At 38.0% G+C, this 25,830-nt stretch overlaps 1 protein-coding gene across 1 annotated transcript in view; it reads left to right on the top strand.

The window, feature by feature from the left end:
- The first annotated feature begins 719 nt into the window (after nt 1-719).
- LOC116864554 (cell surface glycoprotein CD200 receptor 1-like) overlaps nt 720-25,830 on the top strand; it is a 29,470-nt gene continuing 4,359 nt past the window's right edge. The window contains exons 1-5 of the mRNA XM_032852210.1: nt 720-1,062; nt 15,170-15,232; nt 21,017-21,076; nt 23,821-24,135; nt 24,256-24,498. Coding sequence (XP_032708101.1) covers nt 996-1,062; nt 15,170-15,232; nt 21,017-21,076; nt 23,821-24,135; nt 24,256-24,498 — 748 coding nt within the window. The 5' untranslated portion in view covers nt 720-995. The remainder of the gene's footprint in view (nt 1,063-15,169; nt 15,233-21,016; nt 21,077-23,820; nt 24,136-24,255; nt 24,499-25,830) is intronic.

Raw genomic sequence — 25,830 nt, 5'->3', positions numbered from 1 at the left:
AAATAAAATTAAAAACAAAACTAAAAAAAAATTTTTTTTTTAAGTAGGCTCCATGCCAACTCACAATTCTGAGATCAAGGCTTGAGCTGAGATCGAGTGTCAGACGCTTAAATAACTGACTGAGCCACCCAGGCACCTGTCAGAAGAGTCTTTGTAAGAAGGAGGCAGGGGGATTTACAACCCAAGGAGATGTGACAAAGGAATGAGGTGAGAATTATGCAGCCACAATCCAAGGAATGCTGGTGGCCCCCAGAAGCTGGAAAAGGCAATGAATGGGTTTTCTGCACGTGTCCAGGAAGAACACAGCCCTCTGATACTTTTTAGTCCTGGAAGGTCCATTTCAGACTTCTGACCTCTAGAACTGTAAGATACATTTGTGTTTTTTTTAAGCCACTGGGTTTGTGGTAATCAATTATAGTATCAATAGGAAACTAATCACATTACGATTCTTCTAGAGTTGTAGACCTTATAAGGGAGGATATTTTCCTCCAAACTTTATTATTGAGGCTGCGCAGTTCTTCAACACGGAGAAGCTTCTAAAAGTTACTGTGACTGGGAAATGTAAAGGGATGGGCCAAGGACAGATAAATATCCTGTTTTGCTTTGTGATCCACAGTTTATACAGATCTGTTTATCTTGGGCACATTCAGTGCTTTACTGTAAAGTTGATCTGTGAGCAGCAGAAGTGAGAGGGGGACCAATGAGCTGAGAGAGACCTCAGTCAATCTGCTTCCTCCGTCTTTGCTTCACTGCATACAGGAAATCTATTGCTGTGTCAAGTTCCAGAGAAGAGTTTCTTCTGTTCAACTTACGAATCAGCCTGAGACACAGAGTGGAAGGAGGAGGTTGGTAGAAAGGAAGTGTCCTGTTGTGGATGGGCTAAGAGGATCCAGCCCCGAGCTGCTAACCAGAGAGAGCCCCACCATGTCCAGAGCTCCTTTCATACCTGTGTGGAGGCAAAGTACCAAGTAAAGGCAGAATACGAGAAATCGGAAATGCCCTGCACTAGGAGAACTCCTAAACCACGGCTTCTACCGATTTTGACTGTCTACTTAGCCCTCGGTAAGTCTTAATTCTCTGTGAGAGAGCGACAGGAGAATGGCCAGAAATGTGGCTCAGCTTTTGCTAAGTTTACTTTGCTTTTCTTGTGGAGCGAGGCAAGATAATGTGGTCACAAGAGATGGGGGCAGGGGTTACTCTCAGATTTATTTCACTTTATTCTCCTTACTCTGTGCTTGGTCTTACTTATTTTACTTTGTATCCTATGGTCCTATAGGTATCTATAATTTGCTTCACTGCCTACTTCCTTATTTCCACGTTCTCCCCCTCCCCTTTTCTGAACGAGGCAGAATAAATCAAGTATTTTCTAGTAACGATCCAAGTCATCTGGGTTCTCTCTGCCCTTCAAAAAAATTAATCCCACCTCATTCAGGTCCATATTGTTCACAGTATAAATTAGGAGAGTTTATGGCTTTTAATCACTTTCTATGGCCAGGTGCTTTCTAAAATAAAACACACTCAAAGCGTGGTGGTGCATCTGTGAGGTATGTCTGTATTTATCTTTAAGACATGTAGGCTATAAAAGACACTTTCTGGATGAGAGGACACTGCAACATCTAGGTTCTCGTAGGAGTTGTAGGACACTGGGGGCTCTTGGAGGGGGGGTGTCCTGGTTTCACTACAGAGGGTTGGTAGGAGTTGATGTGGGAGGGAGTTTTCAGGTTTCACTTTTAGTAAATGGGAGCAGCAGCAAGGGAACAGTGTAGTTGGCATTACATTTCATAATTTGATCATTGAAAAAATAAAAGACTTATAAAATACTGCCTACCTTCCAGCAAAACTATCTGTTTTCCACATGACAGTCTTCCTGGTGAGCACAAGTAAAATAACCGTATTGTATTCCTGTGCCTTTCTATGCAGAATTTTCATATACTTTTTGTCTGATCTGCAAAGCAAACCAGTGAAGTAGGCATGGAAGACAGTTTTCCATTTTATGAAGGTAGAAATTATGAAGGCCTGGAGAGGTGAATTGATTTGTCCAACACCACTTGTCAATGACAGAGTCTCACCTAGTCCCACCTGTAGCATCACCAGACATTTGAATAGGCTAATGCCTTTCACTAAAAAGCACCACTATTTTTAACACCATGGAAAAAAAATTATGCCCATGCTTGGTTATAGGCTTAATGGACTGCTTACTCACTTAAGAAAAATCAAGTGATCTAAATATTTCAGTAGTTGAGATCTGATTGTGGAAAGCAAAGACCCAACTTGGCAGGGAAGCCAGCCAGGCAAGAGGCTATTTTTCATGTCAGATCACATTATGACTTTTGGGTAAAGGAAAAAAAAAATCAACATGAAAATGTAATGGATAATTTTGAATTGTAATGTTTTAAAGGTTTGCATTTTAAAACTGTTTCTGAATGCAACCAGAAGATACTACCTAAGTCAAGTCTCTGAAACTTGTGCTTATATAATTGTAAAGTTATCGAAATATTTAGGATCAGGATACAAAAAAGCAAATTACATTACAGGCAGAGATTTACATGATAAATTCACCATGAAATAATTTAGAATAACGAGAAGCAAACTACTTGGGGTATGACTTTATGTCTTTATTACTAATACTGCTTGGTTATTAATACTGCCAAACAGAAATAACTCAATTTGTTGTACAAGATAAATTCACAAAGGCGCCTAAGTATTAATGACTTCAGAACTAGGCCAGGGTGGTTTATCGGCCTTTGGCTCAGGTCATGATCCCAGGGTTTTGGGATTGAACCCCATGTTGGGGTTCCCTGTTCAGTGGGGAGGCTGTTTCTCCTTCTTCCTCTGACTACCACTTCCCCTGCTTGTGTTCTCTTTCTCTATCAAATAAATAAATAAATAAAAATCTTTAAAAAAAGAACTAATGACTTCAGTGTAAAACATAGCACTTAAAATCTTTTTACTTTTATGTGGATTTATTTGCCTATGAATTCAAGCAATGTGGTAGTTGGTAGGCAAGGTTTATTAAAAAAATGCCTGCAGGGAAAAATTAAAACAATCTAAGCAGTCCACTGTATAGCAAGGCTCTCCAATGCTGTGTCTGGTCTTCTTCCCTCACAATCTCCTTACTGTAGCCTATCCGTATTCTAGCTTTTTTTCTTGTGTTCACATTATATTTTGCTATCCTAATCAACTTGATTCTACCTTTTATCAAAGTCACTGATACTAAGATCCTGATTACTAAGGACTCCTCCACTTTTTTCCTTCTTTGGGCTTATTTGGTTCATTTGTCATTGTCTTCCACTAGAGGGCAGGAAGTAACAAGAAGAGGAACTAAAAATCAAAACAGGACTGTTGATAGCTTCAGCATGTTTGCGAAAGACAAAAAACAATTGCAAAAGAGAAGGGGTTTGTTTTCATTAATTTCAGTCCTGTCTCCTTTTTCTAGTTTGAGAGTTATGAATTTGCATAATAGCTTCCTCTAAGCATCTATGCTTAAGCAATTAATAAAGTAATAAAAAGTATTAGGAACACTGAATTGTTTATGATGTGTTTGTGAATAGTGGCTAAAAGTTATTAGCAATATAAATTAGGGAGATCAAGGTAAGACAAAATAATTGGAGAATATTTTAAATTGGTCCCAAAGATGGTAGATATTACAGTGGATTAGAGCTGTTGAAGTCTTAATGGAGAAAATGGATCTTGAATGATAATTTTGGATAGATGGGGAAAGGTAGATATTTACATTGAAATTGAATGTATTATATATTATTTAATGCCCCTTTGCTTCCAAATTTCATCCATGCATTGAATATTTTGGTGCTTTGCATTTTCTCAGTAAAATCTCAATCTCCGGGTGCCTGGGTGGCTCAGCTGATGAAGCATCTGCCTTCCGCTCAGGTCATGATCCCAGCCAGGGTCCTGGGATAGAGTCCAGAATCCGGCTCCCTGCTCTGCGGGGAGCCTGCTTCTTCCTCTCCCTCTGTGGCTCCCTCTGTTTTGTTTTTTTCCTCTTTCTCTCAAATAAATAAAATCTTCAAAAAAATCTCAATCTCTTTTCCCTAAATTTCTTGATTCTTATATATCTCTGTATTACGTTTAAAGGTTTGTCGTGAGGTATACTTTTAACCACTAACTGTGTCATCTTTAAAAAATTGTTTACCTTCTTTGACAATAATTTCCTCATTCGTGAAATGAAGGAGATGTAGGAGACTTTTGAGAAATATAAAGTTTTTGAACAGGAAGGGCTTTAGAAACCTTCAAATTTCATTTCATACGTGGGCAAATAAAGCCCAGCATTTGTTCAAGGAATTACTAAAGATACCGCCCAACTATTTAGTAAATGAACCGAGCTTGAAACTCATCCATAGTATCAAACACACAAGGTAGGAGAGATGTGGCAACTATGTGTGGGAAAATAGGAAATTCCCGTCTAGGAAAAAGAAGGCAAGGCTAAAACGTGGGTTAGTTATTCTTTTAGTTAGTAAGGGTGTGTGTGTCACGTGTGAGGAACTGTGCTTCATGCTGGCGATACTTGAACAAGACAGACATAAATCATGCTCTCATGAAGCTCAGACTCTCAGAGGAGAGGTAAGCATTAAATAAACTATTGCACATAAGTAATGTGTAAGGAGAAATAGAGGGTGACATGGAAATGTGTAATTGGTAAGTCTAGTCTCGTCTGTGAGGGTCAGGGAAAGCTTCCCTTTGGAAGTGATGTTTGAGATGAAGAGAAGCAGAAAAGATCGAGGCAGGAAGCGTTGAGGGACTCACATTCCAGGCAGGTCAAGCACCTTGTATGAAGGGCAGAGGGAACTGAACTATGATTGCAGTGGTAAAAAACAAAAACAAAAACAAAAACAAAAAACCAAAGAGAAATCAACTGTATCGAGGCTCAGTTGGGGTTCTGGGAGTGAGGGAGAATGATAAGAAAAGGTGCAGAGAGAAAGCTGGGCAGATGAGACATGGGAGAACGTCTGCATTAACGTGCCTAAGGGAAAGACAGGCTTGTAGAGAAAGCGAAGGAGACAGGGCAAAGTTCAGGGGTAGTAGTAGGGGGTAAGAAAAGGGATTCACAAGGAAAGGGAAGTGGTTAATAGCATCAGAATCTTCCAACAACCCAGTGGCACCAGCCCTGAAGAAAGGCCAAAGGAGCTGGTGACCTTCAAAACTGGGTTCTGAATGGAAGGGTATAGGAGCCACAAGATTGCTGGTGTTGAGGAGAGGGTGGGTGTGGAGGAAATTGAGACTGTGGTCACAGACCACTCATTCCAGACATTTGGCAGTAACAAAAGGAGAAAGGATCACAGTTAGAAGGAGAAAGCATCTAATTTCTTTCAACCAACGTAGGGGAAACCTGAGTGTGTTCAAAGGGTGTCATCTGAGAACATTCAGTGATTTGGTCAAGGTTCTTTTCCAAACTGGGTGTGTGTATATGTAGCTGTTAGTTGTTTAGTGACTTATTTTCTTTTTCCTTGCCATTTTGTTAGTTTGCCATGAAATGCTACCTCTCTCCGAAGGTGAACTATTACATAATATGAGAGTATCTGGTTATATGATCCCGTTTTGTGGTATTGACAATTTTTCAGAAAAAATGTCCAAGTCAAAATGATGAAATCATGTTACTTTTATTTTCTAAAAAATCATCCCATCTCTTGTTCATTGGATCCTTCCTAGATGTTCCCCAAGGGTTATTCTACACCAGTAAATAAGCTAGTTGAGTCACCTATAGAACCTAAATCATTAAAGATACTGTGATGCCAACTCAAATCTACTTAATCAGACTAATCAGGGTGCAGAGTCTGAGATCCAGGCTTTCATAAATCTTCGCAGATGGTTCTGATGGGAGCTTGGATTTAAACACTCTCTTAGGTCTTTATCACCCAAACCATCCCTCTTATCCTGCATACTCAGCAGATGGCTGCTCACTTTTGATTTACCTGTCATCCAGGGTGGATTTCTTAAACCAAATGACCTCTCTGAGGGTAGAGACCTTACTTCATGCATCCTGTCACCCCACAGAGCTCTGCACGGGTATGGACGCTAAGTAAGGAAACTCCAAAAATGTTCGTCAACATGAGCTTCCTCCAAATGTCTCTGTGTCTGTAACTTCTCTTGCCCTTTCTGCTTCTCTCTTAAGAGAGAGACAATGTATTTTCCCCTTCTTCTTTTTCTCCTCCTTCGCCTTCTTCATCTTCTTTGATTTATCTATTTACTTGAGAGAGAGAGAGATAAAGCTCAAGCTGGGATATGGGCAGAGGGAGAGAGGGAAGGATAAAATAAAAAAAAAAAATCATGTGGGAAAAGCCTTAAGTTAAGGACTAAGAGGCTTTATGATTTACTAACAAGAAAGTGGTCAGAGAGCTGTAGCGTCTGTAAGAGAGTAGTGTTAAGACAGACGTATGAGCACAAGATTGAAAGGAGCCAAGCAGAAGCAACTGTCAACATATGGAGAGAGGGAAGGAAAGAGAATCCTCAAGCAGACTCCCCACTGAGCAGGGAGCACAAAGCAGGGCTCAATCCCAGGACCCCGAGATTATGACCTGAGATGAAATCAAGAGTCTGTCACTTAACCAACTGAGCCACCCAAGAGTCCCAGTATCAGTCTTTTCAAAAGCAAACCTCCACTTTGCTTTGGCCTCATTTCCTGCCAGTACCGCTAGGATCCTGCTTTACCATCACTGGTGTAAATTCTAGCTCCCTCCCTTTCTGTCTACAAATAGGCTGTGCTCTCCTCTGTTAGATACCTTCTCCCTCCTCATGGTTCCATAATTATAAATGTTTTTGAGACTTTGATTTTGGCCTCTTCTCTAATTTCCACATCAGAGACAGCAATTTGGCAGTCTATGGACTAGATCTGGCTTGCAGACACTTCTCATTGGCTTGTGTAACATTTTAAAAAATCTGAATTAGTTGCCACTACTTTAAAATTGGGAGATTTTTTTTACCCCAAACCCCTGACCTAGAATCTAGGGTCACTCTCTGTCAAATAAATAAATAAAAAAAATAAAAAAACACAAAAAAAAAACTATCAAGCACATAACACCATCTGAATTTTACATTCAAAAAGTGGTATCTTAATTATTATTTTGCAGTTTTCAAATATCTTTCATGGATATTATTTCAAAATTTATTTAATTAACCCTTAGAGATCAACTTCCTTGTTGTTTTGTTTTCTGGAATTAAAAACTATGCTGAAATTAACATTCTAGTACATATAGCTTTGCATATTGATATGTATGGATATTCCCTATCCATTCAACACACTGTCCCTTGTAACTGTTACACATTTGTACAACATCTGTCCTGGACTAGGGAACAAATCTATCCCTATTCACTAGTAAATGGCCTGAAAAAAAAAAAATTAACCCAGCAATATGGGTTTTATTAGCACAGTGTCCTGACCAACTGATACAGGCTTTTTGATGATATCATTTTGGAAACTAGGGTCAAATTTGTTACTTACCATAATTCTTTTGGCTTTCCAAATTTTATTCATCCATAGAATTCGTTATTGGATTCTTATGTTTTGGAGCTTGATACTTAAACTTTTCTCACTCTTCCTTTTTATAAACTGTTTGGGTGTTTTATTTTTCTCTCTGTGTTGTATCTGAAGAATATAATTATAGTTACCATCTAAGTCACCTTTCAACATATTACTTAACCTTATCTTTTGTTGGCCTGTTCGTATCTTTTGCCCATTTTTTCCATTGGGTTGTCCATCTCTCGCTCTTTCTCTCTCTCTCTGTTTTTTTCTTGGTTTATGTGTTTTCTGTATATTTTTTGGAGGAAATTAGTCTTTTGTTTATTGTAAATGTTCAAAATATTCCACAGGTTTTTGCTTGTCAACATTAGTTTGCACATTTTCTTTTCTTTTTTGCCATACAGAAATGTAAGATTCTTTCTATAGTCATCTTTCTCAATGTTTTCTTTTGTGGTTTCTGTTTTGTACCAGGGTTAGAAGGTTTTTTTACTCACAGTGACAACTATCCAGTTTGCCTCGGACTTTCCTGGTTTTATTTTTATTTTTTAAATTTATTTTTATTTTTTAAAATATTTTATTTATTTATTTGAGAGAGAGAGCATACGCAGGGTGAGCAGTGGAGGGAGAGAGAGAAGCAGGCTCCCCACTGAGCACAGAGTCAGATGGGAGTGGGGGGCTTGATTCCAGAACCCGGGATCATGACCTGAGCAGGGGGGCAGACACTTAACTGACTGAATCACCCAGGTGCCCTGACTTTCCTGGTTTAAGCACTAAACATCTTATGTCCCAGGATACCCCACATTCCCTGGCAAACCACGGTGTTACTCACTCCATGTTCCATTTAAGATTAAAAAAAAAAAAAAATCACCCATGCTTTCTTCCAGTTAATCTATCTATCATCTATCAGTGATTTCTGTCTTTGGTTCATTTTATTTTATTTTTTGTGTGAGAAGTGAGGTAGGAATCTGTTGTTGTTGTTTTCCTAAATGACTAGATAAGTTTCCTAATACCATTTATCAAGGATATAAGTAATTATCTTTCCCCTTATGAGTTTGAATGACCACTGTTATCAGATACTAAATTCTTACATGTATAGATTAAGCAACTGAGATTCAGAGAGTAATCTGTGCAAGACTGTAGAAGTAATAAATGGAAGAGCCAAAATATTGGTCAATTTTCTTTACTCTAATTTTGTTGTTTTCTGAATTTGTTCTGCTAGAACTTTGGGTTCCCATCCAATATTTTGCTTATTGAACACCTTATTAGGTGTTGTCTGCTACTAAATAAATACCTTTGAAAATGCAAATCACATTTATAAATTAAAGCATAAGAACGCAACATCATTGATGCTGTGATACAGGGATCAGTTGCTCACATTGTTATATTAAAATGTGTATATACTAATTGTAGTTTTTGTGTTTCTTTGAACTTGTTATTTTAATTTTCTTTTATATTAACATATATATTGCTGAGTATATTACATATGTGCATTTCAAAGAACAATTACACAGTGAATGTTTATGAAAGTTTATGTAAGTTCTACCGCCCAACCTTTGCTGTAAGCTGTTATCTTTTGGGATAATAATTCCCTGCCTTTTTTTTTTTTACATTTTACCACGTATGTATCCAGCCCTAAATTTTTGTTTGCATGTAGATGAAATCATACTCTGTATATTATTTTATCATTGTTTTCATTTGCTGAATAGTATGTGTGAGATTTACTCATGCTTAAGTTTGTAGTTATAGTACATTAATATAAATAATTTTTATCCTAAAATTTCAAATGCTTGCAATACAGTTTTTTTCCTTGAAAAAGTTCTGGTGCAGAAATAACAAATATGATTTAAGATAAGAAATCTCAGGGCACCTGGGTGGCTCAGTGGGTTAAGCCTCTGCCCTTAGCTCAGGTCATGATCTCAGGGTCCTGGGATCGAGCCCCACATCAGGCTCTCTGCTCAGAGATAGGGGGTCATTCTGCCCTTTGAATGAAAACTACTAGTGATCATAATCTGATCATAATCTTAGAAGGCAGAAAATGTTTCCTTTATTTCCAAAATTTATCATAAAATTAATGTATTAGGCTTCAGGCAGCTTTAGTAGAAAAAAGAGTCAGATAAGTCTTTTAGTTCAAGCATTCTTACTTGGTATATATAAATAACAGAATTTAGGGAAGAATTAGTGATGTTTTCAATTATTCCTACAGGGTGATACTGCTTTTTAATTATATATTGAAATAAAATTATGATTTAGGCTTCCTCCTCCAAAGGTTATGAAGTTCATAGGTTTTTTGTTTGGCTACCATGGACTTCCATAATTCCTAGATCCCGATGTGAAAACCATTGCATTAGAGGAAGAAATAGAGCTAGCTTATTTGGGTGACAATTCCTCAGTATCTGTAAAAAAAGACATAATTTAATTTCACAAATTCTTGCTTGAATCCATTCATAACTGTTGGGAAATAATACTTTTATGTCTAACCTACATCTGCAAGGTGAAGTTTTATAAAATGCAATACAAATATTCACTAACTAAATGTTAAGTTTGGTATTTAAAGCTTTCTGGAGCCAGAAGTAAAGGTTGAAAATAAAGGTTTCTGTATTGTATTGACTTTATCATACTGTTGACTAGAAAAAGTTATGTACTTAGTGTAGCTAAATAAAGATTGTTCTAGCAGTGTAATTTGAGTTTCCAGATCTTTGTGTGATCAAGATCTCAGCTTCAAAGTTGCATTTATTTTAAATGAAACCTTGAATCTTTAGGTGAGGTGTACTGCTTCTTTATGACTAGGTTTAATACCTCAGTCTGTCATGTGCTTTGAATACTTTTCATGAGTTATTCCTCTCATTAATTTAAGAATGAGAGTCTGTGTTTTGCAGAGGGGGAACCTAGAGCATATGAATTCATTTAATTATCTAAAATGAAACAGTGAGAAAACTCATATCTCTCATATTTTGTAGCCATTGCTAATCCATGATGGTTCAGCACTATATTTGTTATAATAACCTGTAGAGTTTTGAAGTTTGAAAGCTTGAAACATCAAATGTAGAATGAAATAATTCTGTTATTTGGTTTTCTTTATGAAAAATATCAGGATATTTCCATGTATCTCAATGTGTTGAAATGTATTTCAGTGTATTCTGTATTTTTCAAAGTAGTAAATTCATTCAATGTTAAATAACAATAAAGATGACCAGTGATGACAAAAAGACCATAATAAGCAGTAAAAATGACTTCTTATTAGTTAGTACTAGCTTAGAGACTCCAGGGTCTGTAAAAAAATGTCAAAAGAAAGTTAAAAATGGAACTATGCCACGTGATTTTCTTTTGCAGACACATGGGCATCTTATTAGAGCATAACAAATCGTTTAGGCTCCAATTTTGTCCCCAGTTAAGCATTATTTTAACTTAAAATTCATTGTTTTAGCCTCCTTACTGCTTTGTATGCCTTCTCCTCAAAGAACCTGCAAATGAATGAAAGGACAAGATATCTTTAACTTTTCCGTTTCCCATCCCCATATGCTGGAAATACATGAATTTTAGCAACCCTAGTAACTATTGGAGGATGCATAATCCACATTCTAATTAGGTTACTAGCAGTTGCTTGACCAGGGGTTTTTATTGGGAGTGGTGAAGTATGAACAATGCCTATCTCTCCCTTTTTTAGTCAGGACAGCACAGCAGACCACAGGATTTTAGAAGAGATAAAAACTATTTAACCTCACAAAAAAACCATGTATTCTTTCTGAGGGCCTTTTCCCCCTTCACTGGAGGAAGCCTTTGGAGTATGGCTTTGCACAGTCATGCCCATACAATGTCTGCTGTGTGGGTGGTGTATGCTTGCTCAGGCATATGACAATGACGATTTGGGAAAGGAAACTTCTGGTGCTCAAAGTGAGTAAGAGGTTTCATTTGTACTAAAATCACAAAACAATCTTACTTCTACTGATACTTTTGACTTAGATGGAAAAGTTTTTTTTTTTTAACCATTATTTTCAGTGTCAAGGGTTTTTCCATTTGTATTTTGTTTTGTGTTTGTGTGGATGCGTGTTCTAAAGTTACATGTGTTAAAACCTGGTGTTTCTAATACTGTATTTAGTTCAATTGAGGGACAATTTATGTACAATTAACCGTATCCATTTAAAAGGTACAGTTTGATAGTTTTGACCTATTCCTGTGAATCATCACAAACAAGACAAAGGACATTTCCATCATTCCCCATATATTCTTTCATGTATATTTGCAGTCCATCCTTGCCTTGGTCCCTATCTGTAGGCAACCACTGATCTGCTGTTTGGCACCACAGACAGATGAGTTAGCATTTCATCTCAGCAGCGTTCTTTTGTGCAGTGTATAGTGTATACTCTTTGTGTCTGTTTGTTTCACGCAACAGAATGAGTTTGAGAATCATCAAGGTTGCTGTGCACTCCTTTTGTTGCTGAGTCATATTCCATCACACAGACAATTTACCCATGTATCCACTAAATGATGTTTAGGTTGTGTCCAGCTTTTGGTCATTGTGAACAAAGCTGCTATGAGTATTCATGCACAAGTCTTTGTGTGGACATATATTTTCATTTCTCTCGAGTAAATACCGAGATTGGAATGGTTAGGTTGTATGGTGGGCACATGTTTGACTTTTTTAGTGTAGTTTCCACTAGCACTAACAATATGATTATTGAAAATAGGTAAAGATTTTTTTTTTGCAATTATTTTTGTCATTAACTTACATTCCACTAAATGGCATAGAGTCAAATTGTTGTGTTTTGAAAGTTGGTTGGAATAGCTACTCCGTATGTGGTTATGCAACCAATTCTACCTGCACTTAGGTTCATTTGTTTCACTTTGCTTCATAATTTTAGTGTTTACAAGTAATTTGGTTATGTTTTATAATTACGGAAAATGGTTACATGGTTCCAAAGTCAAATCTATAAAATCAGAGACATATTATTTCTATTCTTGTTCCTATTTCATCCGTTTAGTTTTGAAATTATAAGCAAGGAAAGAAAGAACACGCAGACACACACACACACATCCCATGTAGCTTAGATGAACAGTAGTGTACTATATACGATTTTGTGTATCCTGCTTTCTCTTCTTAACAATATATCTTGGGTATCCCTCCATAATAGTTTATAGAGCTATCCCTCATTCTTTTTAAGAGTTTCATTATATTTCATTTGGTGTATGTACCGTAGTATAGAAAACTAACCCTCTATGAGAGGTCATTGGGTTATTTCTCAAAGTCTTGCCATGACAATGTTGTAATGAATAGTCCTTGCATATATTCTTTTCATACTGTTGCCTGTGCTTCTTTAGGATAGATTCTGAGATTTGGTATTGCTGGGGAAGAGAAATGCATATGTAATTTTGCTATATATTGCCAAATTTCCTTCTGTGGACGTTGTAACGCTCAACATTCCTGCCAGCCTGATATCGGCATGCCTATCACTCGACAGCTCCAAAATACATTGTCAAATTTTTGGCCTTTGGCAGTCTAATAGGTGAGAAATGGTATTTCCGCATAGTTTTAATTTGCATTTATTTTACCATGAATGATATACGAGCATCTTCCTATATGGCTAAAAGACTTTTGTACTGCTTCTGTAAACTAAATCTCCATATCTTCAGTACAGTTTACTGTAAGGTTGTGTTGACCTTTATATTTTTAGCACAGTTTGAGTCACCTACATGACAGGCAGCTGTGCAAACCACTCTTCTAGGCGCTGAAGATGTGGAATGAAAAATGTAAATGAAAATCCCTGCATTTATGGAGTTTATAATCTAATATATAATCTAGTATATAATGTAGTTTACAATCTAGTGAGGGAGTGATGAGTTTGGCCCACAAATTTTGGCAATTGTCTCCCACCCTCCTCCTTACCTTAACTATTTCTGTTCAGATTTGGAATTCATACTGCTTGTGTCCATACATCATTGTAATCTTGATTCTATTGACTTACCATTTGATGTACTCTTTCAGACCTTAGTCTCTGTGTTTCCCCCAAAACATGGGTTGGATTTGCTTCATTGACTCTCTTAATTTAGATTAATTTGGGTAGTGCTTTTATCCCAGTGCATTCTTTAGATCCAAGCCTTGGTTTTTATTCAGTAGTAGGACCTTTGTACAAGAATAGTTGGGGAATTAGAGCAGCTTACAAGCTGGGCAGCCTTGGATGAATTGCTTCATCACCATGAGTCTGCATTTCTTTATCTGTAAGATGATGTTAAAATACTTGTCAGTGTGGGGAGGCTGAAATAAATAGCATATGCTAGTTACCCAAAATTTGTTCCTAGCAAACTTTTGAGCAAGTGCTCAAAAACTGTTAATTTTTAAAAACAGTGATTTATTAAAGTAAATGGTAGCTTGGAGGAGCAGTGGGTTCAAAATTTCTCCAGAAAAACACTGCGTTAAATCTTATGCTAAAATGTTTGTCTTTGCTAGTCAGGTGCACCCACTCTAGATGTATTGGAGATGTATCATTTTCTTGTGAACACTTTCTAGGAGTGTTGCGCCTTCCACAGTGAGAACCTGCCAATATCCAGCCTCAACTCTAATTGCATATCTGGTTTTTCTCACTTAATGACAACACCGAACTATTTGTAATTCTTTGAAAGTCCCATGTAGCTTCCTATCTTCTTCTTCTTCTTTTTTTTTTTTTAAGATTTTATTTATTTATTTAACATACACACACAGAGAGAGAGAGAGAGATCACAAGTAGGCGGAGAGGCAGGCAGGGATAGAGGGGGAGAAAGCAGGCTCCCTGCTGAGCAGAGAGCCAGATGCAGGGCTTGATCCCAGGACCCTGGAATCATGACCTGAGCTGAGGGCAGAGGCTTAACCCACTGAGCTTCGTATCTTCTTCTAAATGAATTTTCTTTTTGTATGCAAAAAGATTTCCTACTTTCTCCCTGCAGAACTCATCTGCTGAGATCCAGCTCAAATATCACCTGTTATAGAAAATCTTCCCTTTTATCCTTGCTCTTTTAGAATTAAACATTTTTTCTTTTTAACTTCTGGACATTATTTTACTTCTATCATCACTCTGAAAACTTTACCTTCTGGTCATATAAATAGCTGCTTCCTTGTCTGGACCTTTAGCTCTTGGAGAGAAGAGGGCATTGTTTATTATGATGTTTCTATGCTTGGTGAGTACTTTGCCAGAAGTTGCTGCTCAAAATTTAAAAAAAAAAAATTTATTAGCAATTCCCACTTAGAGTTTGCCTTACAAAATTTGAACTTCATAGACCATTGTCCATATGATATGATTTCAACAATGCTTAGGAAAATCCTTTTTTGTTCCATACCAGCCCCCAATGAACACATCACTACTAAACTTTCTTGACCTACTCAGTGGTGGCCCCAAAGCCTATAATGGATGGTAAAACCCTTTTCACGATTGGAGGTAAAGTAAATGCATATAAGCCAGGAATAAGAAATACTTTGACTTGAATATAAAGAAAGCAGGGTGGTGACAGACACTTTGCATCTAAAGTAGGGGTATGCCAAAAAGGTAGGAAGTTAAAGTCAAAAGTTCATCGTGGGGCAAATTGTCCTGAGGTGTCTTGACTGTCATAACTTATATTTCTTTTGGCAACTGCAATCCAAAAATGGCCTGTAGAATGTGAAAAAATTGTGACTTTAACTAGGAGTCAGAAATACTAATGTTATTCTTCTGATCACCCCATATGTCTTTTCAGAGTGCATACATGCAGGAGTGGGAAGTTCTGGGACACCAGGGAACTCAACAAAGCAGCAAACAGGTAAGGACAAATACAGTTTGGGTAATGGTCATCTTTTAATGATAGTTCTATTAGAAGCGTGCTTGATGCTGGTACAGTTTGTATGTTAAGAACTTGAATCGTCTTAAAAAAAAAAAGAACTTGAATCATCTGTGTAGTTATAGGCTCTTGTTTAAAAGTGTCTAAATAGAATATTGCCTGTTTTATGAAGAGTTCATAATTTTTTCATTCTAAAATGATTTCTGTGCTTATTTAGTAACTTTTTCAAGAATGGTGATCACTAAACAAACCAATGGCATGTTAAAAATTTTTCACTGGGTGTTATACCCAAATATGAGTCATGGATACTACATCAAAAACTAAAGAAGTACTCTATGTTGACTAACATAACTTAATAAAAAAAAGAAAAAATTCTCATTCAGTTTTTGAAAAATGGGTTTAAAAAATAAGTCTTAGCAGATATTAGTAATTTATTGTCTCTGTTCCCCACTCAGCCCTACTGTCTTCCAAAGTTGCCATTATACTTAGCTTCTTCTTTATATTTTAAATTTTTATTTTTGTTGTATACCTCACTTCATTGAAAAATAATTCCCGTGACTCCAAAATGCATTACTGATCTTATAAATATCCTTTCTAATTTCACTCAATTATTTCACCATCTAGAAAAATTAGATTCCAGGTAAATAATTAAAATAATTATATAATTATAATTATAGGTAAATAAGTAAAATAATTATATAAACTATAAATCTAAAGGTTGGAAACAATGCATCAGTGGTGCCCCCCACAAGAATGGTGGGTTGAATGGTGTCGCCCCCCACAAAAATCCAGCTGGATCTTGCGAATGTGGCTGCATTTAGGAAAAGGGTCTTTGAAGATGTAATTAAGTTAAAGCTCTTGAGAAGAGATCATCCTGGATCAGAGTGGGCCTAAATCCAATGATAAGAGTCTTTAGAAGTGAAGAGAAAAGAAGAGGACACAGGGAGAGGCAATATGAAGATGGAGACAGTGATTGAAATGACATGTCTACAAGCTGAGGAACACCACGGATTGCTAGTTGCCACGACAAGCTGGAAGAAGTAAGAAGGATTCTTCCCTTGTGCTGTTGGAAGAAACACAGCCCTACTGACATGTTAGTTTCAGACTCCTGGATTCCAGAAATATAAACAAATACATTTCTGGTTTTTTTTTTTTTTAATTTGACCAAGTTGGTCATTTTATATTAAGGTAGCCCTAGGTGGCTAATCTAATGAGTCATTAAGTTACTTTTCTACTATAAATATGTTTAAAAAAACACAATTCACACTTCTCTCTCTCTCTCTCTCTCTCTCTCTATATATATATATATATGTACATTGTGAAAGTGTTAAATTAGGCTTCTGATGTTAACAATGTAAAAATATAATTTTTATGAACTTTAAAGAAAATTTGGTTTCAGATAAATAAAGTAAAGAAAGAAATCACAGGACCACTGACCAGAGGCTGATACATTTGTTTTACTACTTTGGTGTACATGAAGCTTCAAGCAAGACTGGACAAGGAATTTTCAGTGAAGATATTTGATATGAAATCAGAATTTCATGGCAACTAGCTGAAGTTGAGATAATAAAACTAAAGGACTCCTATATCAACAGTTAACAAAGTTTAAAAGTCATTTCCAATATCGTAAAAGTAATTAGAGGAATATTTGTGAAAAGAAGCGTTTTCTTCTCTTCTGAAAACAATCCTTTTGCACATTTAAGAATACATTCTGACTTGTGGGTTTTATCTCTGGCATGAGAAGTTGTAGTCATCTTGTCTGGAAGTATCGGCAATTTAGTTCTTATCAGATATAACTAAGTCTGTGTCTGGATAGTATAGGATTCTGTTAGAAGAGCCTGGTCTGGCATTAAGTGATGCCTTCATAACTGATTTGAATGAAGTTTTCAAATATTATATTTTTAAAATTAAATTTAATTTTTTCAGTGTTCCAAGATTCATTGTTTATGCACCATACTCAGTGCTCCCTGCAATACATGCACTCCTTAATACTCACCATCAGGCTTGGCCATCCCCCCACCCCCTTCCCTTCCAAAACCCTCAGTTTGTTTCTCAGAGTCCACAGTCTCTCATATTCATCCTTTCTGATGGAGGCGTAATATTCCATTGTGTATATGGACCACATCTTCTTTATCCATTCATTGTTGAAGGGCATCTCGGTTCTTTCCATAGTTTAGTGATTGTGGACATTGCTGCTTGAATTGGGTGCATATGGCTCTTCTTTTCACTACATCTGTATCTTTGGGGTAAATACCCAGTAGTGCCATTGCAGGGTCATAGGGAAGCTCTATTTTTAATTTCTTAAGGAATCTCCACACTGTCCAAAGTGGACAGATCAACTTGCATTCCCACCAACAGTGTACTTTATAAATCGAGAGTCAGTAAATTATAGCCCATGGGTAAAATTCAGCCAGCTCATTTTTGTAATTAAAGTTTTATTAGAAAAAAAAAACCATGCCCATTTATTTAGATTTTATACATGGTTGCTTTCTTGCTGCAATTATAAGATTGAATATTTTCAATGGAGACCATATGGACTGCAAAACCTCAAATGTTTACTCTTTGTTCTTTTATGGAAAAAGCTTGCAGTTTTTGATTTTTCTCTTCTAGTACCCCCAGCCCACCTCACTTATACTCTTTAGACCTAATACAACTTAGAAATTTCCTTTTGATGACTGTTTACTTTGCTGTGCAGAAGCTATTGATCTTGATGAAGTCCCAAAATTTCATTTTTGCTTTTGTTTCCCTTGCCTTTGGAGATGTGTCTTGAAAGAATTTGCTGTGGCTGATGTCAAAAAGATTACTGCCTATGTTCTCCTCTTGGATTTCAGCAGAGTCCTGTCTCACATTGATAAAGAACTTCTCAAATTCAACACCCAAAAAACAAATAATCAAGTCAAAAATGGGCAGAAGACATGAACTAACAGTTCTCCAAAGAAGACATAAGAATGGTTAACAAACACATAAAAAAATGTTTAACATCATTAGCCATCACGAAAATGCAAATCAAAACCACAATGAGATACCACTTATACCAGTTAGAATGGCCAAAACTGACAAGGCAGGAAACAACAAGTGTAACAACAAATGTTGGAGGGGATATGGAGAAAGGAGAACCCTCTTACACTGTTGGTAGGAATGCAAGCTGGTATAGCCACTTTGGAAAACAGTATGGCGTTTCCTCAAAAAGTTAAAAATAGAGCTACCTTATGACCCAGCAATACAGATAAAGTGAAAAGAAGGGGCACATGCACACCAATGTTCATAGCAGCAATGTCCAAAGTAGCCAAACTGTAGAAGGAGCCAAGATGCCCTTCAACAGATGAATGGATAAAGATGTCCATACAGTGGAATATTACTCAACCATCAGAAAGGATGAATACTCATCATTTGCATTGACAGGGATGGAACTGGAGGAGATTATGCTAAGTGAAATAAGTCAAGCAGAGAAAGACAATTATCATAAAGTTTCACTTATATGTGGAACATAAAGAATAGCATGCAGACATTAGGAGAAGAAAGGGAAAGAGGAAGGAGGGGAAATCAGAGGGGGAGATGAACCATGAGAAAGAATGGACTACAGGAAACAAACTGAGGGTTTGAGGGGTGGGGGATGGGTTAGCTGGGTGACAGGTATTAAGGAGGGCACGGATTGCATGGAGTACTCGTGGTTATATGCAAACAACAAATTATGGAACACTACATCAAAAACTAATGATGTACTGTGTGGTGACTAACATAACATAATAGAATAAAATAAAATAAAAAAGAAATTTCTTTTTGACACTTCCAAATGGAAACTACAGTACCATCATCAAAACTACCCATATCCTAAATTTTATCTCATTATAAACCCTCAGTCTTGGTTGCTGGTGAATTTGACAAAGGAAGAAATTGTCAGACCTTAGGCTTCTGAGAAGCCAGATATAATAGGATGGGAGAGGTCTGGGAAGACTAAACTGTATTGTTACAATTGAGCTTTAAAATCTAAAATATCTAATTTATAGCTCGATTTCAGTAAGCCCTCTGAAGTCAGCTCTGACTTATTTGTTTCTGGAATAGATTCTTGAGCCCAATATGAGCTAAATTTAATCATTCAACTTCATGTAAAAAAAAAGACTTTGTTTATTTATTTGAAAGAGAGAGAGAGAGTGCACATGAGCAGGGTGAAAGGGCAGAGGGAGGAGCAGGCTCTCCGCTGAGCAGGAAGCCAGATGCAGGACTTGATCCTGGAACTTCAGAAGCATGACCTGAGATGAAGGCAGACACTTAACCAACTGAGCCACCCAGGTGCCCCACAACTTCATTCTTTGCCTTCCTTCCAGACCAAGCTAATAAAACGTAGTTGCCTAAAAAAGCCTAATTATTTTAGAGATCTGACTATGTTTATTTCTAAGACCTTTACTGAATTTTTTGTTTATTTTTTAATGTGGTAAAATTGGTTATATAATTAGAATGGGGAGCAAGAAGTATATTTTTATAAGCAGAGAGCATAAAATGCTTATTAAATGGTGGTCTTATAAACCCAGAGGAAGAACTTTGTTAGGCTCTTAAGTCACAGAAATATTTTTTTCATTGTTGTTGCTTTTAAAAAACAATACTTAAATGGGAATTATCAGAAACCAAGTTTGAAGTAGATTAGCACTATTTTGACTGTCAGTAACTCTACAGAACACAAGGAAAGAATACATGTGGATCTCATGAACTATACATATTTAGAAACTTGAGCTAGGTGAAGGATGTCGTTTCTCTCTCTGTTTCTGCTTCATTCTTCAGAAGGTAAGTGTATTAGTCAGGGTTCCTAAGAGAAAAAGAACAATGAGATATTTATCATCTATCTGTCATCTATCTATCTATCATCTATCATCTACCCATCATCATCTATCATCATCTCTATATCCAACTACCTATCGGTATATCGAGAGAAATACTTATTTTAAAGAATTGGCTCATATGATTGTGGATGCTTGGCAAATGCAAAATCTGCAGAGTGGGCAAGCAGCCTGGAGACCCAGGGAAAAGTTGTAGTTTGAATCTGCAGGCAGTGAACTGGCAGAATTCCTTTTTCAAGAAGGTCAGCCTTTTTCTACTAAGGTCTTCAACTGATTGCATAAGGCCCACCCACAAGTTGGAGAGTACTTTGTTTTACTCAAAGTCTACTGATTTAAATGTAAATCTTATATAAAAAACACTTTCACAGACACATCTAGAATAATGTTTAATTAAATACTTAGGAGCGATGGCCTAACCAAGTTGACACATAAAATTAGCCATCACAGTAGGAAAAATGAAGGAGAAAGGGAGATGAACTACTTGTCTAAATTTGGTTCCAAAATTCTTTTTTTTTTTTTTTTAAAGATTTTATTTATTTATTTGAAAGACAGAGATCACATGTAGGCAGAGAGGCAGGCAGAGAGAGAGGAAGGGAAGCAGGCTCCCTGCTGAGCAGAGAGCCTGACGTGGGGCTGGATTCCAGGACCCTGAGATCATGACCTGAGCTGAAGGGAGAGGCTTTAACCACTGAGCCACCCAGGTGCCCCTGGTTCCAAAATTCTTGAGAAAGTACTCTGATTTGGCAGGTGTTCACATGCTTTTCCACTTGATGGAATAACCTCTAATTTCTGTTTTGCAGGCTTTTTATGGAATCAGTTACAGTTAACTTGATTTTCTATCATGGTCTCTGTAAGATTTGTGAATACATAGTGGCTTGTACTCCTTTTAGGCACCTAAAATTGATTTTTCTACTTTTCTCTGAATATTTTCTAGCTTCAACACAAAGTTCATCTGTGAAAGGAAAGGAGAGAAGCCTCACACTTCCTGCAGAAGGTAAAGTGATTTTTAATTTTTTTCTAGAATCCAGTACTAAAAGGAGTAAGTTTGGAATTGCCTTAGAAACACTGGTTAGGAGGCCAGTCTTGAGCCCAGTTGAAGGCTGTGGTGAACCAAATGCTGCAATGTGGGGGAACCCGTCATCCTCCCCCAAACAGTTCAATTCCATGTGAAGATTCTGGAGTTCTCTCTGTCAGGCCCTGCGCCAGGCTTTGTGGGGAGCACAGAGATGAGCAAGGTGAGCTAGACTGCCAGAGCACCCTAAGGGGCTCAGTTTTATGGGGGAAACCAGAAATAAACACAGATGCCATATAAAGTAGGGGAGATAAGCCCTCAGATCAAGTGAGCTGGGAATGTAGAGGAGGGAGCATGAGCACCAAGGCTCTGGGAAGGCTTCAAGGAGGAAGCAGCATGTGAATTGGCTCTTGAAGGAAGAGGAGCATTTTTGTAGACAGAAGTGCTGTGCAGGCATCCCAGACTGCAAGGACCAGAGGGAAGACCTAGATATGCAGTTGTGCTTGCATTTCCTTTCTCAAGTGTGGCAGCAACAGAGGGGTGATAAGATTGCCAAGGTGAGTCAATTTGAAAAAGAGGAATTTCAAAGCCAGCACAGACGTGTCAGTGTTGTCTTCAGGCAGTGAGAGATCTCTGAAGGGTGTCAGAGTGGAGGGGATCACCCCTGTGTTACAGAATCCTGGACCTGGCTGCAAGGTAAGGTGAGAGCTGAGGAGAGGAGAATTTTGAGACAGAGAAGATGTAGGAGTCTTCTGTAGTAACCCAGATGTGGTGATGGGGTCTTAAAGTAGGGTATGGCAGTGAGAAGAGAAAGGAAAAGGGATTTGTCTGTGTGCAGAAGGCTGCAGGAGACTGGAGGGGAGTCAGAGACACAGGATGCAGAAATGCTGGGACATCGCTGCTGTTCTGGAGCAAATATGAGAATCTACCTGCTACCCCTCTGTGAAGGGGGAGGGGAAGTCACCATAGCTGATCACAGGGCTATGTGGAGATTATATTTGTTGGACAAGGGCCAACCCATTGAGTGTGGGGGAGGAACTGGGCATTGGCAAATTATCACAACAGGTATGAAAAGAGGAAGAAGAGGATTAGGAAAAGGTGAATAACAGCAATCAGGTAAGGAGTCTCATTGAGAGTGAAGGAGGAATGCTGGAGGGTCACAGAGCAGAGCAAGGAGAAAGAGCAGAGACTACGCATGGTGCACGGGATCCTCACTGATGGAGCTTCTTGACAGGAGATGGTGCCCTTGTTAAAATGCATATGTTTGATTGATCAGCTCATAGGTTCCTTTAAAATAATAGCACCAGATCTTGAGAATAAGTATCAGGCAAAATATGAAAGCCTAAGATTGCTCACAAGCTGAAGTGCAGAGAACACTCTCAACCTGCTTCTCACCAGCCTCTTCTCTTTCTGGGTTCATCTTCTGCATCCTGCCCTCGGGCACCTGTGTGCTCACCCACACCCACCTCTAGCTGATTTCTAAGCCCTTGTGTTGCTGCTCATCTTTAAGCTTTGGCCACGTTGCAGGGTCCCTGTGCACGGAGTAGGGACACACTTGCAGTGGGGGAAGGAATATGGATTCAACTGCCTCTCAGATCTGCTCTAAAGTCCATCCCCACTTGCTTCCTATACCTATGGGATCTTGATTTAGCTGTGAAATGCAAGGGCTTGAGTCCATCACAGAAGAGGCAAATGAACCAAAGGAGGAGAGGAGAGGAGAGACCACACATGCACAGTTTAGCATTAGGAATTTCATCCACATAACAACTTTGCTCCACCTCAGCTGGCTCTCCTCCTGTTAAGGTGATGAGCTAGCTGCCACTCACCCGGGTTGCAGGTATGTTGTACCTGACACCCTTAACCCTCTCTCAGCCAAGCCAGTCATGGATGCATTATGAGTGTTCATGGGAGAGCTAGAGCTTCTAGATTGGAGAATAATTGTAGGTTTCAGGGCTAACTTTTTACACTGAAGATGGGCAAAAGCAGTAACCGTCTTCATTTAATCCTAATAATTAGGTAAAACATAAACAAGATCTGTAAACAAAGTTCACAGTTGGTCTGTTTGGCAGTATATGTGTGACTGAATAGGAAGGAAGGAAGGAAGGTTGGTTTGTTGATTTTACTGACTTTGTGAATCTCCAGATAAAGAATAGCTTAAGGAAGTCCAGTTTGTTCAACCCGAATGCCGTGTGATACTTTTTATTTGGGTTTGTCCAAAGGGGTACCCTTCGGTATAGGCATTTCATTCTGATACTACTGATTTATTGTCTCTGATCAAAACTTAGGAGGAGGAAAGCACATCACCAATTTTTCCACTTTCTGTGGAAGGAGCATGAGTTATAAGATAAGTCTAATAGCTTCTTAGACTGAAGGATTAGATTTAGATGTCTTTGTCCTTTAATTTATATTGTGTTTTCTTGTTTGTTTTCAATAAAACTTCTGTGGCAATTTTAAGCCCTTAAAATATTTTTCACACATAAAATAAATGTAGTTTATCTAATAATACGAATACAGGAGAAAAACGGGATTATTTTTGGATTAGGTTTAATGTGTTATACACATTTTGTGCATGTTTAATTTTTTCATGTAAACCTAGTATTTTGGAATAGGATGACCAGCAAAGTCATGCGTTAGTACACTTTATGCAATATGTTGTGGAAAATGTAACACTTGAAGTGTTTTTAATCAAGCTTATCTTTCATCATTCTCCTTGTGTGTGTGTCCAGCTAACTCTTCTCTGTCTGTACCTGTGGATACAAAGGCTGTGCTCCATTGTCCTCCTGACAACTCCACAGCTTTGGTGGTAACATGGACAATAAGCCCCAGAGACCAGCCTCCCTGCACTAGAGCCTACAGGAGAGACAACAATGAGACCAGTGAAAGAAACTGTACTGATTCGAGAATATCCTGGGAGTCCAGACCTGATCAGAATCCTGCCCTTCAGATTGACCCCGTGGCCATCACTCATGACGGATATTACAGGTGTGAAGTGGCTGCACCTGATGGGCATTTCAGTCATACATATTGCCTCCGCGTGTTAGGTAAGGAGCATGTCGTATTGTGGTACATCACATAACCAGATCTGAGACTGAATCAAATGTGTCTCTGTATTCCATACCCCACGTGTTAAGCCTGAAGCATTTTCCCCTGCATCTCTGCAGTGCCCCCCAAGGTGACCCTGTTTCGAGGCAGCAATGGAACTATCGTGTGCAGGGCAGCTGCAGGGAAGCCATCTGCTCAGATCTTCTGGACCCCGGGGGGAGATTGTCACACTGAGGAAGAACCGCTGGGCAATGGTACAGTGACTGTCCAGAGTACATGCCACTGGGAGGGCCGCCAGGTGTCTACTGTGTCCTGTTCTGTCTCCCACGTGACTGGCAACAAGTTCTTAGAGCTGAAAACAGGTTAGTAATTCCAGTGTTTGCTTGTATGTTCATTCTTTCAGGGAAGTTATAGAAAAATGAAAAAGGAGAGTGTGAAGAATTTCACTCTAGCATAGTCTCCCCACCCTCTTTCTTTTGTCCTTCTCCTCCATAATTAAGGGTTATATCCAGAAGAATGACACAGAAATTTGTTTTCAAGAAGCCTTATTTTAGAATGAAGTTTATTATTTAATAAAGTAAAATGAAAAATAATTTAATAATTTAATATCCACTTTATACAAGCAGTAAGTTGGCTTGGGGAGTGTACTTTTAAGTTAATACTTACGGTTTTAGGAGAAGAATAAATTGTATTTAAAAATATCTTTGTGCTTTTAGAAGAAGGATCAGGTCACTCATAAATTTTCTTTACAAATGTTTAGTTTGGTGTGATTTCTACTCTAGGTTCTTCCTAGAATTTCTTGGATATATTATAATAACCTCTTAATCTTTAGTTTCCTTAAAAATATATGTACTTATTGTTAATTATCACTAAGCTCAGTGACAAAATTAGAAAACTCCTATTAATCTTAATTTCCACATGGTCAAATTTATTGGGTAATCCATCAGTTCTATTTTTTTTTTTCTCTTGCCGACTTCCCTTCTTGAGTTTTATATACCCTTGTTCTAATCTAGTCTCGGTAGTCACTAGATCTGCTGCACAACTATTGTCCTGGGCACTCTCCCACAGTGCTCTGCTTGAGTCCATGTCTGTTTAATCTGGGTTCCTTCTGCCTCCAGACATTTGCTAGTTTTAATCTCTTTGTTTTATGCATGTAGCATTCCTTTACTCTCTGGTAATCCTTGGCTATCCATTAATTTCAAAGTGAACATTCAAAAATGAACTTATTGGAAGCTATGTCATCTGTGGGTGGTCCTGTAAACTAGTTAGCTTCAGTAGGCTAAAAGGAAGTAAATGAAAAAAAGTTTTTTAAATATGGATTCTTTAGTTATCTGAAATTCTCTTCTCTGAAATTGTCCAGCTTTTGCAGAAAATAACTCTCCAGTCTATTGTCTTAGAGGGATAAACCTATTAGTGATGAGAGCAGGAAACAAGAGGGGAACATGTGTGTGTATGTGTGTGTGTGTATGTGTGTGTGTGAGAGAGAGAGAGAGAGAGAGAGAGAGAGACTGTTCAGAATTCAGACTTTTCTTTAATATCTCTTTTCAGTCTGGTCTTCCTCTCTACCCTCCACTACGTTTGGGTCCTTGACCCTGGAATCTCTCCAGTTCATCTTTTCTGGGCAAACTTCCTGTTTCTTGCTGTTTAGGAAGGTGTGGTGACATGGTGACCTGGCTGCTCAGGGTGGGAGTAGA

Source organism: Lontra canadensis, unplaced genomic scaffold (genome assembly GCF_010015895.1).
Source record: "Lontra canadensis isolate GAN:19392208 unplaced genomic scaffold, GSC_riverotter_1.0 scaffold6, whole genome shotgun sequence".
Taxonomy (NCBI): domain Eukaryota; kingdom Metazoa; phylum Chordata; class Mammalia; order Carnivora; family Mustelidae; genus Lontra; species Lontra canadensis.
This window is presented reverse-complemented; position numbering and strand designations above follow the sequence as displayed.